This window comes from Neodiprion pinetum, chromosome 3 (genome assembly GCF_021155775.2).
Source record: "Neodiprion pinetum isolate iyNeoPine1 chromosome 3, iyNeoPine1.2, whole genome shotgun sequence".
NCBI lineage: Eukaryota > Metazoa > Arthropoda > Insecta > Hymenoptera > Diprionidae > Neodiprion > Neodiprion pinetum.
The window spans coordinates 29,811,673-29,829,868 of NC_060234.1; the positions used below are offsets into that span (position 1 = coordinate 29,811,673).

At 36.8% G+C, this 18,196-nt stretch overlaps 1 protein-coding gene across 6 annotated transcripts in view; it reads right to left on the reverse strand.

Moving 5' to 3' along the window:
• The window catches only part of crb (cell polarity complex component crumbs), a 36,849-nt gene that overhangs the window by 4,343 nt on the left and 14,310 nt on the right, over nt 1-18,196 (reverse strand). For 2 of the 6 annotated variants that reach the window (XR_006882337.2, XM_046618704.2), the window contains exons 2-17: nt 12,609-12,979; nt 12,103-12,289; nt 10,817-10,981; nt 9,754-10,081; nt 9,156-9,616; nt 8,530-8,711; nt 8,011-8,164; nt 7,009-7,467; nt 5,089-5,824; nt 4,386-4,788; nt 3,515-3,967; nt 1,815-3,396; nt 1,281-1,653; nt 755-1,070; nt 252-569; nt 20-115 (exon numbers count right to left, since the gene is read on the reverse strand). Coding sequence is in view for 5 of the 6 variants with exons in the window: in XM_046618704.2 (XP_046474660.1) it covers nt 20-115; nt 252-569; nt 755-1,070; nt 1,281-1,653; nt 1,815-3,396; nt 3,515-3,967; nt 4,386-4,788; nt 5,089-5,824; nt 7,009-7,467; nt 8,011-8,164; nt 8,530-8,711; nt 9,156-9,616; nt 9,754-10,081; nt 10,817-10,981; nt 12,103-12,289; nt 12,609-12,979 (6,584 nt within the window). In the remaining variant the exon portion in view is untranslated. Of the gene's footprint in view, nt 1-19; nt 116-251; nt 570-754; nt 1,071-1,280; nt 1,654-1,814; nt 3,397-3,514; nt 3,968-4,385; nt 4,789-5,088; nt 5,825-7,008; nt 7,468-8,010; nt 8,165-8,529; nt 8,712-9,155; nt 9,617-9,753; nt 10,082-10,509; nt 10,642-10,816; nt 10,982-12,102; nt 12,290-12,608; nt 12,980-18,196 lie in introns of those variants that run through there. The other 4 variants (XM_046618706.2, XM_046618709.2, XM_046618707.2 and 1 more) reach the window with 4 other exon arrangements.

Here is an 18,196-nt window from a genome sequence, read left to right on the forward strand (position 1 = left end):
TAATGCTGAATTTTCTTACCTCTGTACAATTATGCCCACCGTAATCTGAGGTGCAGTGACAAATATAACCAGAATCATCAAGACATGTGCATGTTCCTTCGTTTTGGCATGGTGTCTAGAATGTAAATTTGGAATGTATAAAGTTCGATGTATTTCTATCGAGAAATATATTATAAACAATCAATATATACATCTTTCTTATTTGATAGATAAAGTTATAATTATAAAATCTTCACAATCAAGAAACTCACCTGAATACACGGATCTAAAACTTCACAATTTCTACCACAATAACCCGGGATACAGCTGCATTGATAACTTCCTGGTAAATTTTCACAGTGACCATTTTCACAATTCACTGGCATCTGTGCACATTCATCAATGTCTATTGAACAGTCAGAGCCATTGTAGCCCGTATGAGAACAATCACACTTGAAATTGTTCACCCCATCCAAACATTTCCCGCCATTTTTGCATGGGACATTACCGTTCGTATCAGCAGCGCAATCGTCTATATCCGTTTCACAGTACATTCCAGTGTAACCGGCAACGCATGTACATTGTGGAGTCTGTAAAATGGATTGAGAAGATTTTTGGTTTACCTACCAGACCATGAATTGAGGAGCTCTCATCGATGTCTATACTTAGTAACCTTTTAGCTTACAAATAATAGTCAAATCAGTTTAATTGCGGAAAAGTAGAAAAAATGTCAATTTAGATATCCACTATTAGTTACGATTTCCAAATTATGTACCTGATAAAGATAATCACATCGTCCACCATGCTGGCACTTATTGGGCATGCAATATGGGGTGTCACAGAATTGTCCTTCAAAGCCTGACATACAGGTGCACGTGAAGTTATTACCAGTTTTCGTATCAACTACATCCGTACAAGTAGAACCATTTTTGCACTTGTGGTCCGCACATGTGATTATTCTCACTTCCTCACATAAATTTCCTGTAAATTGATCCGGACATTCGCAACGGAATGACCCAGGAAGATTCACGCAAACACCATCATGCTGACAAGTAGTAACACTTACACATTCGTTAATATCTTCATCACAACTGAAATATGTTCCAGTACAGAGATTAAACGGACTCTTAACAATTAGCTCAGTTAATTTATGTGAAAATGTAATATTTATTATTATGAAATAGAACAGCAATACGGATGTATATAGATTTAAAGCATTCTCCAGTCATCTCTTAGTTTTTATAACTACCCGCTTTGCTCAAAATTGATTATAAAATGCAAAAAAAATTAATATTACTCACAGCCAACTCTGCCACCCGCTAGTGCATTCACAAGTATAGTTTGCTATCTTATCCACGCACATAGCTCCATGTTTACATTTGTTATCTATACATTCATCGATGTCTACTGAACAATCATCTTCTGCATAGCCAGGCAGACAATCACAAATGTAACTGTTGGCTTCGTTTAAGCAGTGACCACCGTTTTTACAATCACTTTCAAAACACAGACGACATCCAATATTTTCATAACTGGACAGATTGCCTACCACTTGTAGAGAAAGGTATTCCGTTGGTGTGAAATTGGCATTCTGATATACTTCGTCATAAGTAAAGTAGTGCAAAAGCATAGCACCAATTCTCACTTCACCTAGGCAACCCTTAAAGGCATCACCTAAAAATTTGCATTACAAATTATAATCAAATAATCATTATAAATGAATTATGTATTATTTTTATAAAAAATGTGGATTATACAGAACTGACTAAATTAAACTGTGCTTTGAGATTGAAGATATTGTATAATATTTAGTATATATACTTTGAGTTAACTACCTAACACAAAACTATGTGGTGGAGTTGCAGTAGTCATCATGTGCTGAGGATACTCAACGGAATTTCCATCCACAGTATTTCCACCACTGTAGGTACTGTTTGTCCCGATGGTTACATAACTATTCCTGTCTGATAACTCACCACCGAGACCACCCAGCGTCACTGTTCCCGTGCACAGTAACTCATACCACAAAGAGAAACTAAAATTTGGACTTGAATGTGGTATTGTTTCATCATTTGAATTTGCATATCCAGACTCAATTGAATCATTATTCAACTTGATCACAATAGATGTCCAATTTCCATCCGGCTCATTTTTGCCAAAGGATAAAGTTCCATGATTATTATAATCTAAAATCCAGGAGATTGAGATATTGTCTCTAAATACAGAGACTGCAAAATTCTGATTCCCACTCTTTGGTGCTATATGCATCAATACACCACCAGTGCGCGATCGGTATGTAATTTCAATAGTGTCTGTTGTTGATTCAGTTCCATTTTGTTCTTCAGACTGTTTATATGTGTAAGTAAATAGGTCGTTGCTGCCATTAAAAGTAGCATTTGCTACACATTCATATCCATCATCCAAATTCTGACACCTTGATCCAGTTGGACAGTCCTGCAGTTGACAAAATTCCATCTCTTGGCACATCTTACCTGTGTATCCTCTCGGACACTGACACCAAAAGTCATTCCACGTTACATGGCATGTTCCATTATGATAACATGGATTACTGTTGCAAACAGGATCAGAGACAACGCCTTCCAAAATTTTTTCTTTATCAAGTATGACCGTGCCAAATTCAATTAGTGTAGGTATGTCTTTTGCCTTTAGTGGATAAAATTCGACTACCATGGTTTCAGAACCGTTTGATATCTGCACATCTTGTATTATGCCTTTAAAATTGGTCTGAGGTGCTTGTTGTATATCCGTTTGACGGTTATCTGCCTGTCTACTGGATCTGGGTGTCTGGCGGGGCAAACCGCCCAAGTACAAAACTGTTACATTTGATTGTCCTGTAGCACCGATCGTTTTTCGGAAATATTCACTTCCGTTTATTTTAACTTGTACTAAAGTCACATTCCTAACAACTTGAATCAAATGATAATTTCCCTGGTTCAGTTTAACACCACCAACAGTGTATGCTTCTGATCCATTGAACTGTATTTGTACCAGCAATTCCCCATGTTCCAGCAGAGCACGGATGTAAGGTTTCTCTTGTTTACCATCGAATTGGGCACTCGATTCAGAACCCAAATAAAATATATCACCTGTATCTTGTCGTGTTCTAATGAACATTGATATGTCTACAATCGATCTGATTGCACGTCTTGCCAAATCATTTACTTTTACTGTAACATAACCGTCAGTGATGTTTCCATATCCAAAAGTGGCAGCAGTCATATTATACTGACAAGTGTGACCAAGATACGGACGTTCACACTTGCAGGAAAAATTTTGCCATCTATCCGTGCAGTGACCACCATTTTTACATGGATTCGGCAAACATTGCTCTGTGCGGGGGCAGCCTGATTCAACATCTACCATCTGAACAGAACTAGATTGCAGCCCAGTGTATATCTAAAAGAATCATTTATATGAACTACTTAGCACCCATTCTCACACCAAGAATCACGTGTGCTTGAAGTTAGCAAAAGAGTTTGTGACAAGATGACTATGAAAACTAAAAAGTACATACCCATTCTCCATTTATGATAACATCTTCAGTGCAGCCAATGAAAAATGCTGGCCCATGAGTCAATCTGCTCAGATAAGTTATTGTGCCGCCAATGTAAGTAGTTGGGAAGGATGTGTGGCTAGCATTTCCTTCATTCAGATTGATTGGATAAATCGTTTGTTCTTCATTAGCAGACAGAACTATATGCGTCGTGTTGATGGCAACAAATACTTTTTGCCACTCGGAATTATTTAGACCAGTACCAATGAAAACACCCTCCCACCTGTTCAGTATACTGGAATGCAAATTCAACTTCCCGTTAACTAATTCCAGTATGTAAAATGTGGAACCTTTACCCATGGCTATTAGACCATCAGGTAGTGTTGTTCGAAATCGAAATTGTATGTCATATCCTTCATCTCTGCTTGTGTTGACCAGTACGTAAGACTTGCCGTTCAATGACATAGTTGTTACCTAACATAAACAAAACAATGAGATTTATTTTATTAGGTAACAAGTATAACGTCTGCTTGATAACAGAGCTTTAACTTAATAATAAGAATATGAATATAATAATTTTTGGAATTACGCAAATCACACTAATGCTGACCGCTTTCGTTGATTATGTTAACTACAATAGTTTATCAATCACTTCATGGAGTATGAAAAAATTTGAAATAGGGAGATACATCTGTGTGGTCTAGTGGTTATACAATGCTGCGTGTAATGCTTTCTTGTAGCATGTGCAAAGTACTACAGTACTTATAATTTATAAATCAAACACTTTGGTATTTACCAATTCCTCGAGTTTGATAAGAAAATAAAATAAATTATATTATAAACCATTGAGATGTTTCCAATATAAACAAACTTCATTGACAAATATACTTACAATATCACACATCTCCCCATGAAAACCATTGGGACAAGTGCAGTTGAACCTATGTTCTGTTTCATCGACCAAGTATGGCCAACATGTGCCACCGTTTTGGCATGCATTGCCTTGACAACCAATCAATGGTACTGAACAGTTTTTTCCACCGAACCCAGGGTCACATATACAAGAATAGTCCGCTTTTCCATCTAAACACGTACCATGTTCGCATGGTGTATACTTTTTACATTCGTCGATGTCAGTTTGGCAGTGTGTACCCTCAAAACCATCATCACATTCGCACTTATATCCACCGATTCGGTCCATGCATGTACCAGTTACACAGGGGTTGCTTTCGCATTCATTGATATTAATTTCACAGTTTTTTCCTATTACACCAGATACGCAAATGCATTCGTAACTGAAAATAGAAAGAAAATAATTAATACAACCCGTATTTTGGCATTCATTTAACTTTTATTCAGCATCAGCGGTAATTTGCACTGATTCGCAAGATCAATTTTAATTATGGTTTACCACAATATCCTACCGCCTGTTTTTGTAAGACACATAGGTATAGCGCGAGTTTATAACTATCCACATACATATTTTGTTTAGTTGTTGTGTCTTGTTACTATCACTTGTTAAAAGGTAAGTTAGGTAACCCATGGTGAACAGACTGACATCATTATGGCACTAGGTAATATTAATAATAGCTTACCCACTAGCATTTTCATAGCTGAAGTTTCTTGTGAATATTGCAGGTAATGTTGATGCGTTACTCTTATACAATTCCCGGTTTGATCTTTCAAGACAGGTACCATTAAACTGGCAAGGTGAACTCTCGCATTCATCAACATCTTTTTCACAATTTAATCCTGTGTATCCATCATAACACTGACAGTTATACGACAGGATACCATCTACACATTTGGCTCCGTTCATACATGGAGCTGACAGGCAATCGTCAATATTGAATTCGCAATTTGCACCCTCAAATCCAGTATCGGTGCAATTACAGGTGTAATTATTAATACCATCAATACATTCACCGTAATTCAAGCAGGGTGATGACTGGCAATCATCAATGTTTATTTCACAATTATTTCCAGTAAAACCGAGTGAGCATATGCAAGAGTAAAATGCAGTATTATCTATACAAGTTGCACCATTTATGCATGGATTGCTTAAGCACTCGTCCACGTCTACTTCGCAAGTTTTGCCAGCATAACCGTCCTGGCAACTACATTCGAATGCATTTATTCGGTCAATGCACGTTGCATTATTTTTACACGGACCACATAAACATTCGTCAATTTCCATGTCACAATGATCTCCCGAAAAACCTGGTCTGCAGAAGCAATCATAACTTCCATTTGTATTTACACAAATTCCATTGTTGCACAAGGAGTTCCCATATGTCGCACACTCATCAACATCTTGATCGCAAGCTGTACCTAAATTGACAAATTTTCCGATTAATAATAATTATTGACTGTATAAAACAATACCATAATGTGCTGACCATAAGTCAAGAATTTCAGTTTGATGTAACTCAAAATTTTAAACATGGGGTCAACCCATACTTGGTAATAGAGGACACATCATGGCAAAATGGGGCACATCGTTCTGTTTCTGTTTACTTACAGTTAATGAAAATATTCCATATTATCAGCTCAAACATAAAAAAAAGACTTTCCCTCCAGAGACAATTGTGGTGCAACCAAAAAATCTTTTTAAAAAAATTAACCATACATCTTTTGACGTGCGTTACTTTACTCCGGTACGCCTAATAAAAAACTCGCTTCAAGGAGTAACAAATTTTTTTTACATTATTTTTCAAGTGTCAACCCATAAGTTCTGCATCAATCTGAAGAGGCTGCACACAAAGTAATGACCATGTGTAGTTTTAATTTTAGTTATTAATTATTAATGCAACACAGTAATAATATTATTGAAGTGTTCATTGTGTCCTTAGTAAAAAAATGAGAAATCGAACAGCAAACAAAATGAAAATATGGGTTAAAAAGGATATTAGCAAAAAAAAAAAATGGATTAGTAATAGTAACACGAATTTCATGATCAATGGACTTATTCACTAACTTTGCAGTTACATATAACGACAAAAATTTGTGCAATTGCATTGGAAACAGCTATTGCGTAACATATTTCTTGTGGAAATATTCAACTGTAATTCCCAACTACCATTGGTTCGGTACTGTGGAACTACAGTGACATAGCGGCAAAGTTATTGAATGCTCTTTGAAGAGTAGACAAAATACAAAACACAACCACAATTGCAGACCTCCGGCAAAATAGAATGTGCTACAGAAAAACATAACAGATGAAGCGAAACTTGGAAAATGCGTGCTCTGCTCAAATAACGTTCTATTACCAATTGTGAATATGGTTAATCTTCAATTTAAATAATATAATGTATGAAGCTAAATCATATCGTGACATATACCTTATAATAGACACTTCGAAAGTACGGCATACTTGTACAGCTTAATTTAGATTTTAAAAAATTTCCTGAAATTGAATTTCCGAATAAGGACTTGATTTGTATTCGTTAACTTATCGTCAGCACAATACAGTAATTGAATGATAAAAATATATCAGGTTCACGAATTTTCCTTGCCTGTATATCCTTCATTGCATTCACACTCGTATTTGTCACTTAAATCGATGCATGTACCGTTGTTGCATGTATTACTTGCACAGTGATCAACAATTAAAGTACAGTTTGGCCCTCTATAGCCATCTTTGCATCTACATTCATAACCATCTATTGCATCAACACAGACCCTGTCATCCGGACATATTGCACCAATGCACTCGTCAATATCAATATCACAAGTCTTCCCCATGAATCCTGGGGCACACTTGCAGTCATAATTTGTTCTCGACCTTGCCACAAGGGTACAAATACCATTATTCGCACAGGGATTAATTGCACAAGCATCATATTCTCGGTCGCAATTCTCTCCCACAAAATCACGAATACAATTGCAAGAATAGCCATTAATTTCGTTGATGCATATGCCTCCGTTTTGGCAAGGTTGCGAAAGACACTTGTCAAGAATATGGCAGTTTTTACCTGTTGACACATTAACTTTATTGCACTTTCACAGTAAGCTTAGACCAAGAAAGAGAAAAATGATTTTAGGACAACTAAAGCAAAAGCTCAAATATCAAAAAAACCAAATTGACACCATAATTTGAGTTTAAAATGTGAGTACAAAAATAGGTATACAGTACTGAGCATCAGAACAACTACATGAAGCTGCAGAATTTTTAATAATATTCATTCACACAAAGAAATTCAGAAAAATTAAGAAGACGTTCATTATGTTACGAGACATGCACCTTACAGCTAACACCGATGAATGATTAAGTATGCGACAAGCCAAATAATATGCGATATATGGATGAAAAAATTCCACATTGCGTTTTAATCACAAACATCAATATTCAATTCTTCATATACATATTTAACATATGTATATTATGGACCTGACATGTTCCAAAATGAAGTAAGTGTCTGCAGACCTTTACTACATTCAAACATAATGGCTACTGGTTTCAAATAAAGATAAATAAGTTATAAATTACGAGATGCAACGTAAAGTGTTGAATTTACCAGTATAGCCAGAGAGGCACTGACAGTAGTAACTATTCAACTGGTCAATGCAAGTCGCACCATTACGACAAGGATCACTCGCACATTCGTCCAAATCAATTGAGCACTCGGGCCCGGTCCATCCAGGTTCACAACTGCAGTAGTAGCCTCCTGACTGAGTAGTAAATATTAAGGATAAAGCGTGCGAGTAACTTAATACAGTAATATTAAAGGACCATTAATTATTTTCGGTGAATAATCTACTCATGTGTTTTCACTAATTGTAAGGCAGGGGAAGCTGAGTAAATTATCTCGAAGTTGTAATTCGGTTGGTCAAAAAAAAAAAAAAAAACTTTACAAATTAACGTTCAATTACTGGTCGGGTCACAAGATCAGACACAATGGCAGATGAATTAGATGAAGAAAAAATAGCATATACATTTATGAGAACCGGAGAAGCTGTGGTAATTTTGAAATAGTTTAGTGAATAAAGATTTAAAGAGACGTAGCTGTGTGTGATGATGTACTCGAAATACTTACATAATCATGGCAAGCGGATGCTTGTTTGCAAGGCATGTCTCTACAGGTGATTTGTAGTTCGCATTGAAGTCCTGTCCAAAATCTAGGACATTGACAAACAATGCCACGAGCGGTTTCAATGCAGGTGCCCCCATTCAGACATGCCGAGCACTGATCAGAAATAAGTTCTGTGCATGATGATCCTAATATGCGAACATTAAAACATGACACAGAACACAAAATCACAAAATGTAATGAAGTGAGGAAACAATGCATGCGCATTACATACAAAAGCAAGGATAATCATTAGTAAATGAAATAAATTTCGTAATACATGGTAAATGAATCGTGCAAACAGTAATCATTTTGCTGCTGTTGTCATTCTGTACTATGGAACAATGATCATCCGAGTTCTCCCAAGTCCAAAGCATTGCACGCAATATTTTGCAAGAGATGTTCTATTTAATCATTTGTACGTTTGGAAATTGCTATTTCGGATCAGCAAATTAGTCCAATCATAACTGTAAGTAATTCTGAAGCCCCACATTCAAGTAACAACTAAATCTTTTCTCTCAAAAGTAAAAGGGTAAATTTAGAGAACTGTGCAAGTTGCTGACGTTCAATAGATAATTAAATTATCGACTTACCCGTCCACTCAATAGGGCATGTACAATTAAATCCATCCTGATTACTTGTGCAGGTACCTCCGTTCAAACATGGATTGTTCGCGCAGAAATTAATGGTGCAATTTGGTGGAATCCCCATAAATCCGGGATTGCATACACACTGCGGTCCGTGATTGTCGGGTATGCAAATACTGTTGAGTGGACAAGCTCCGTTTTCACAAAGACCGTGTAATTCACAGTGTCGGCCAGTATATCCAGACAAACAGTTACAATGATAAGTGCCAACTTCATCGATACAACTACCTCCGTTGGTACAAGGATTGGACAGACATTCGTTTAAATTTAATTCACAATTTTGGCCCTCGAAACCCATAGGACATTGGCATATGTATCCACCATAGTTATCAAAGCACTTGCCGTTATTTAGACAAGGATTATTCAGGCATTCATCGATGTTGATTTCGCAGTTGATACCTCGATATCTGAAATATAATGGAGTTGCTATCGGTTATTTAATCATGGTATAAAAATGACCTCACCCTACGTATGTGTTTGATTACAGTTTATAAGACAATAATAATTAATCATTTTATTTCATATTCACAATATTTTCACTCACCCTGTTCTATCGCATCGACAGGTGTAATTATTAATGCTGTCAGTGCATGTACCTCCGTGTTTGCAAGGATTCGATGCACATTCATTGATATTGATTTCACAATTCTTACCCGTCCACCCAGAGCTACATTCGCACTTGTATTCACCGTCTGCTACATTGTAACAGGTTCCATCATTTTCGCATGGATTACGTTCGCACAGGCTGACTCCCAGCTGCGAGTCACAAAGAGTTCCAGTGAATCCTGGGATGCAGGTGCAACTGTAATTACCTCTAGAATCTTCGGTACATGATCCACCATTTTGGCAAGGATTACTGTCACATGGCGGACCTGCAATTATGTATACAGTTTTAAAAAGGAAATGAAGTGGATATAGGATATAATAACCCACACAGGTTACACCAATATATATTTCCATTAGACTGAATGAAAAATGAAATACTTCTAATTGTTTTGTTAATAAGAGCTCAAGATTTAATTGTTGGATATTTTTTTGTTCCGGCGCACCAGATTCATCTCAAATCATGTGTTGTGAAGCGGTTAATTACTGCTGTACAACTATAACATATATATTTATATTAGTATGCAATCGATATTCAACAGACACATGCACGCTTGGGTTAATACAAAAATTAAGCATCGCCTAAAGCAACAGGACAGGCAGATTGTACGTCAATATTCAGGCAGCGCAATAAATGATGTTGATCTGTGTAAGTATAATTAAGAATCTATACTCGAGAACAAAAATTTTTCTTCACGTTTTAATCCATCGGCCTGTTCACAATCTATGAGAACTTGGAGATAGCTACGCCGAACATCAAGATTCGTTGAGGGCATTTTTTCAGATATCTCTGGTCATATAACTTCAGGTATAAGATGAAATATAAATCCTACAAATACTACAGATTTGTTATTGAATATTGGCACTTGTGACGGTAGACCTAAGTTAAACTGTTACGAGTTGAATATTATAATGTTAGAATTTTTACAGTGATGGAAATCCATGCATAGCTGTCTCCAAAGAATAGAGAAATAGAAAAATAAAAGATCGTTATCAGACTCTACCATTATCGAGTTGACAGTTGTTGCCAGAGTACCGGGCGAAACAATGGCACTCATAGCGATCCTGTCGAGAGACGCAGGTTCCATGCATCATGCATGGTTCGTGGTCACAGAAGTCTGATGTGGGAACAGTCACTGTCGCTAGGCCACCGACGCTTAGTGGACCACCTGTAATATAATGCAATGCCATGCACACACCACACAACTAACCTACATGACGTAGCATCAAAATTCGAATGAATAGGTGATAATGCAATTGAATAATGGTCTGACGTAACTGTGATATGGAATGGAAAATACTGATTTCTAAATCGTTATTACACCCGTTCGTTATTCAAAAACTGGCGAATCAATAAAAAATAACATATGATACTCGCATACTTTCAGATTATATGAAGATTTATGTTGTTTGTACGGTCGTGTTATCTCTAAATACGTAAATCGAGGAGAGAGAATACTGCAGTTTAAAATAACTTCCAAGAAGACAGATTTTATTGAATCTGAAATTCAGTGAGTATAATAGTTTCGTTCCGTACGTTTATCCCGTGATTTTTTTCACAGCTTGCTTTCATCAAACCAGTGCTAACTTCCTGGATAAGGAGATTAATTCGAAAAGAGCACAAATTTCAGAGATTTATAGAGTTTGAACGTATGTTTATGGGTCACAATTTTGATGTTCGAACAAAAATCATGATTATATTTTGTAAATCATAAAAATTGTTTAGGGAAAAATATGAACTTATTACTAATTTCTGATCATTTAAAAACACAGTTATGGTGACGGTAAAAAATGTGCGACAACAACTGAACAAATCAAACGAAGCAAAAACAAACCAACACTAGCTCGACTATGCACAACGTTTGACGGAAATAGTAGCTAGCAAACAGGGTGCACAGCTTTGATATAAAATAAATGAATTAATCAAGTTGTCAATTCAACAATTTAAAGTGTCAATAGTGCTGATAGAATCCAATAACTAAGGGCTTCACACTGCGAAAGTACTTTCAACAAATTAAAAATTATGATCAGAGTTCTATCAAGTTGCCGAAGTATCAGTACTTTCACTAAAATTACCAACCATTGCAGTGTTTACATTACATCAAAATTTGTATCCAACGAGGTATTCAAATAATTTGATTCATACTAATATAGGATCCAAATTGATTTGATTTACAACGATCCGCATTCTATGGCACAGTTAAAACTACATATTCGTATGCAAACTGCGTAAAATATTCCATTCGCATCTTACAGCAAGCGTGGTGTAAAAATTACAAGTATAACTTACAGCCTGCAGATTCCAAAGGACACGTTCCAAATACAGCCCCACTATTAATAGTGGAATTTCGTCTGAATAATATACCAGGTCCTTGTAATATGCATCCTTTAAAACCCTCACCGATTATGAGGGGTTCGTTATCGTTATAGTCTGGCAGATTGAGAATACCCGAGTTGTAAGTACCATTAGCGATCACCTGAAAGTAAGAATATTTTTTTCAATTATGTACTACGGAATTCTTTCGTTAGCGTGTGATTACGTAATCGCATGTTACAATGTCAAACATGAATTGTGATTTCACACATGTACTAATACAACAACAGCTAACACACAACAATCTAACAAAACTTATACAGTTAGCAGTTTGAGTACCACACGCAGGGTTTTGTCGCCATTCTACGGATCCAGCCAAAAACACCAATGGCCTCTGGAACTGTGGCTCCGAAAGTGATTTCTCATGTAAGCATTCGGACACTACTATACTATCCGTTTCAGGTAAAACTTGAATAAGTTACCTGTGTATGTCCGGCAGCGCTGAGGGTAAAGTTGCCGAGCCGGAACAACAAATTCACGTAATGCCAGGCATTGTTCAACAGTTTAGCATTCAACTTGGCTTCGTATCGTTGCTGATTAACAGACGCCAAAAACAGGAGACCCTCTGGAGTAACTTCCAGGCTTATGAAGTCAGGGCCAAAGTGTTGAATGAACAACCTTCCCCCGTCGCAAGTTCGAAAACTCAGTCCGGTTTGCCGATGTACAGATACAGTTGATGCAAGTCTCAGGTATGCCGAACCATTGAAGTATGCTTCTCGGTAATTATCGTCCGTGTCGTAACTGATAGCGTCTTGGGGTGCCTCGAAAGTAGTTACCAGCAAACTGGTAAAAACTGTAACGCGAAAGAGAAGAATTTTCGATTACTTACGGGTAAATCATTTTTGTTGCGAAAATTTACTATGCATATGAAAAGGACTAGCCACCTTGTGGCCAAAATAATAAAACCATGGTCACAGCTAGTGATACGGTAATATGATGAATAATTTATTTTGTACAGAAATAACGCCAATGGCAGTGCATCTATCTGTATTCCACCTTCGATCTTCTATAAGCCTGCCTTGAGACTTTGTAAAATTATAACTGTGGTCGCATTCTCATAGCGTGTAGATATTCATGCAAATGATAAATTTACAAGTTTCTTGGCGGACGATCAAGTATGCTTTCGTACAAAATTTAGAATCCCGCAAGTGTCTCGCCAGTCTCAAGGATACTCGACGCACTTGAACCGCTTTTCAGCCAATCTTTCGATTGGCTTCTTTTTGCCCAGACTATTCAACTGACAAAGCATAATGAGGCAATTATTGTCGATCACAAGAATTGTATCTTCTCGAATATTCTATCAAATAGGAATAAGAAATTGAAAAGTTATCGCCTCTTGAAAGAGTGATATTTCCTTACTGTTGGCAGAGGCCATTACACAGCGTCATTTTGACTGTAAAAGAAGTTTATTTTGCAAGCAAACGCATTTTATACGTTCAACCGAACTGTATAATCACTTACATAAAAGTTTAAACCTGATTCGCAAGATATATATCACTTAATTTCAAGAAATTATAAGTAAATTCCGACTATAACATCAAATGTACAAATTTTCTCAAATCCTGTCAAGATAGCAAACAATTCAAGCTTCCGTCTCAAATGATGTTACAGTTATCACGTGTATAATATTCACAATCAGTGTGTAAGATAAGTGTGCAAGGTATGTTTACAGATAGATTATGTAATCGAGTTGCAGTGTAAGTGATATGATAACAATTACTTATCAAAGTGGCTCCTTGGTTTGTTGACATTTCAATTACCTGTTCGGTTGTCTGACCATGGCAATTATCATTGATAAAGTCGAATACTACTCGTATCATTTTTACTGTAGGTGTAATGATTAGATTAAATCTTACTTAACCACGTGCGTAGATATAAGGATGATACCTTTTGAGACAATTGGAATGATTCATTTTGCCGATAACTCAGAATTGATTTTATGTTCGTAAAATCTTTCGTTATCGCTGAATATAAATCTCAATACTTCGCATGTATATGTTGATAAATACTAATGAACCTGCAGAGATTGGGTACACTATACATTTCGGATATAGCCTGCGATATATTCTGAAATCAACGAAATTACACCTCACATACCGAGTCCAATATACTGGTGAATAATAATTTTAAGGTATAACGTGACAAAAACCTAATAGGTTTAGAACAAATCGGGGACTACATAAAACGGTTCAATAATGAGCAATAATATAAAAACAGGGATCCAAAGTTTTGGCTGACATGATACAAGTATGATCGTTTTTACGTAACTCAATGTCCATATAGAATTTCTTACATATGCATTTCTGCTAGGAAACGGATGCGCATCAAGGCATAGAGCCATAGAATTGTTTATAGTGAGCATACTAAATTCAAGCTGTAACAAGGCGCACTCCGAACGGCTACCTCCTGCAACAGCAATTAAGCAAGTCAGCATTTACGATTTCTTGCAGTATGTGCTCACAACCGGAGGAAACTTCAAGTTTTTCAACCAAATCAATTTATTAGCGAATGTCGGATTAAATGTTTTTCCAGGGATACACAATCTTTAGTTGCAAATACAAAAAGCAATCGAATAATTGCTTTGATATTGCAAAGAAATTGCACGAGTGAAAATATACCTAGAAATGTGTAGTACGAAATATCTATATTGCTTGACTGTTATCAAGTTCAATGAAACAATACCTTTTTCGTGATATTATTACTATAAATACCTATTCATTAAGTTTACTAAATCTATTCGATGGATGAAGTGCACTCAACAAAACAGCGTCTGTAGAAACACCGAAAATCTATTCTCGCAAGAGATATTAGATGAGCAGTGACTCGTACAGGTTTCGGCCACCTATTTATTAAAATCAGCACAACTGTATCATTAGTCGTCAAAACACCGGTCACAAAGTTTAGACAATATTCAAAAGAGCATTAGTTTTTTTTCTGGAATTCTAGGGGACCATAAACTTATTACAGAATAGATTTGTAGCCAGGTGTTTCGACTGATTAACAACTCAGGAACTTTAAAAGCACGATTAAAAAATCATAAAATTAATCGCCACGACAATGAGACAAATGCGACAATATTTCGCCAGTTTTCGGGCACATCTTTTGAACCATTTATCGCAGAGACTCACGATCAAGACTATTTTCAATGAGTCTACAAATAACAACGGCGCATTCAGCTGCTTCGTTGTTTGATACTGCATTCAATTTATGTACAGCATAAATTACATTCAAAGCATATTTTTTTCAATGCTACAATCGTTGAAAAATCATTTCGCAGTCCTTACACAATTATTTCACTGTCTATAATAGGTCTGACATTTGTCAATCGCAACAGAATCTTTCAAATTTGAATGCCAACATTTTTCGTTCAAGAAAGGGCTAAAAGAAAGGTCGACACGGTGTTTGGTGTGTCGTATTACATATTTATAAAATATTATACACATTATATATATTACAACCCTCAAATTTACTCACGGCAGCACAACTTTGTACGTCAAGATTACAAGAATTGCCATTGCGTGCCTTCATGCCCGGCTAACGCGTGATCTTTTAAATTATTTATATCGCTTATCGTTGCTTCGCGTAAGGTTGTTTTATATATATGTCTACTATAATACGACGTGGTAACGTGATCGTATGCATAGGTTTATAATCAATGCAGCCAGATCCACTGAGTATGCACAACTCACATGCTGCACGTGTGCGGGGTAAACCTGCTGCATGCGAGCGTTCTGTGACATACGCGTAGCCAAGTAAGGATACACAATCTCCGGCAGTTGAACACTCCACTCCAAAGTTACATGAAATTTACAGCAAAGCCATACACGGTGTTGAGATCCGGTAAACAGGATTGAAATTGGCGTCTATAGTATTGAAACACACGGTTTAACCAGAATGTAGACAAAGTGCATCTTCGCTTTATTGTTCGTTACAAGTTTACTATCTCGCACCTATTAAATGTACGCAACATCATTGCAAGTATTAAAATTACTTTTTATGCGTATAGTTTTTCCGCCGAGATTTAAACCCTGTTAAAAATCCTGCGTCGAGTATGAGTTACGTTACAATGGCAATTGAATACTTACTGCTAAAAATTTTTCCTTCGTTTCAGACTTGATTTCAGAATGGAAAGTCGTTAGTATCAAATACTACGCGGATTAAAACCGTGACAGAGGAAGATTTTTTTGCTATCACTAAATCGCAATACATAGTGAATTGGTATAAAGCAGATATGCCGCTTCTTGATTTCTTCGTTAGATGAAAATGTATTGAAGTTTTGTTGTTCAGCATTGCATACAGAATAGCACTGTTTTAAGCGCTTTATCACGTTTGCGAAACGTGGACTTGGATATTTGGAGATGTATACGACAACGTCGAAATCGACCAGGGCATCTTCTTAAGGCACAGGTGAAATAGAAAAATAACAATTTCACCGACATGGTAGATGAAAAAGTTCATACGACTGGATGAGCACACAAGCATCGTACCGGAAAGATAACAACCGAGACTACTACAACATCGTGGAAAGAAACTGCGTATAGTTTGCGTCGTAGTTAGCTATGTATAATTTAAAAGGAAAGCGGAAAGACGTTCGGCACTGTTTATATACATACATACATATGTGTAGGCAAAAGTCAGGTTTAAGCGATAGGTGCCTGTCTTATGTTTTGCATGGGCGTTACGGGAAGTCAATTTGTGTCAAGTGGTGCAGATACGAGAACAGACACCAGGTGTATTGAAGTTAAAATGTCTCTTGACAAGGCCTCGACACTGCAAAGCAAGTTTTGTAAAAACTCGAAAAAATATGATGGTTAATACGTACAAGTTGTTATTCGATTATGATAATAACAGACTGTGCAATGCAATAATCTGGTTAAAGTATCAACTAAGCTACAGCTGAATTAAAGGCTACAGCGACATTTGTTGGGTACGTCATGTAATGCCGATACGTGAAACAAGAATGCTGAAAAAGAGCGTTGAGGAATTCATGAAAAGAGATCGTAATGCGGCGACAGACGGAAAAACACGATATTTGCATAGAATGCATCGCGATATCAAAGCGTCGCGTCGGTGATCCACCACAAAGTATAACACACCCTGAATGCATAGATATATACGGGAATTCGAGGCTTTGCATTGAGTGTAACTGCCGATTCCATGTAACCGTAAAAAAGTGAAAGAATCTTACACTGCCTTACCCGATCCAACCTGATCTAGTATGCACTTCGTATAAAGGAGCACAATGTAAGTACTTTGAATTCTCGAGATAACAATCCTGCTTATAGATAGCGTTACAGCTATCGTACATACCACTTCAGTGCTTTGCACGTTTGTACTACTACGCAACATACGCACGTGCGAATGACATAATTTGTTCCAGGGTCAGATATACAGGAAATTCCACGAGAGAATATTAATCGTAACTCTTCTTACCAATTCTGATATAAAAAAAATAAAGAAATAAAAAAATTTTGACATCGTTTCTACGTTCCGCAATTCGTGACTTTTGTGTATTTTTACGATGTATTATTACACGTGAGGTTTCAGCCGAGCGTTATAAAATTGCGACAAATAACTTGACGTGAACTACACGTATACCTAAACCTAGTACCCAACTACGAAAGTGTACAAAATGGGTATAACGGTACTTGAATATCGTAGGGTCTCTGCAGCAGGGACAATACAGCTCATGCATACAACCTGAGCTGCAATACTTGCAGTACGTAGATTCGTCCACACGTATAATAAGCACGTGTACGTGTACCTGGTCCACGCCTACGACGTGCATGCATACCTGCACACAGTATACCTTCGACTATCACTTTAACGAACGGTCGTGCCTTCGATTTAGGAAACTGTAATTAGGGACGGGACGGGGGGGGGGGATGTAGATGTAAAATATGTAATACCATCACTCCCCAGTCTAACACGCGTGAATGCATAAGAATTGTGTATACATGAGGTGCAAGTAGGCGCATGCCTACGTATTACATGTACGAATACTATTTCG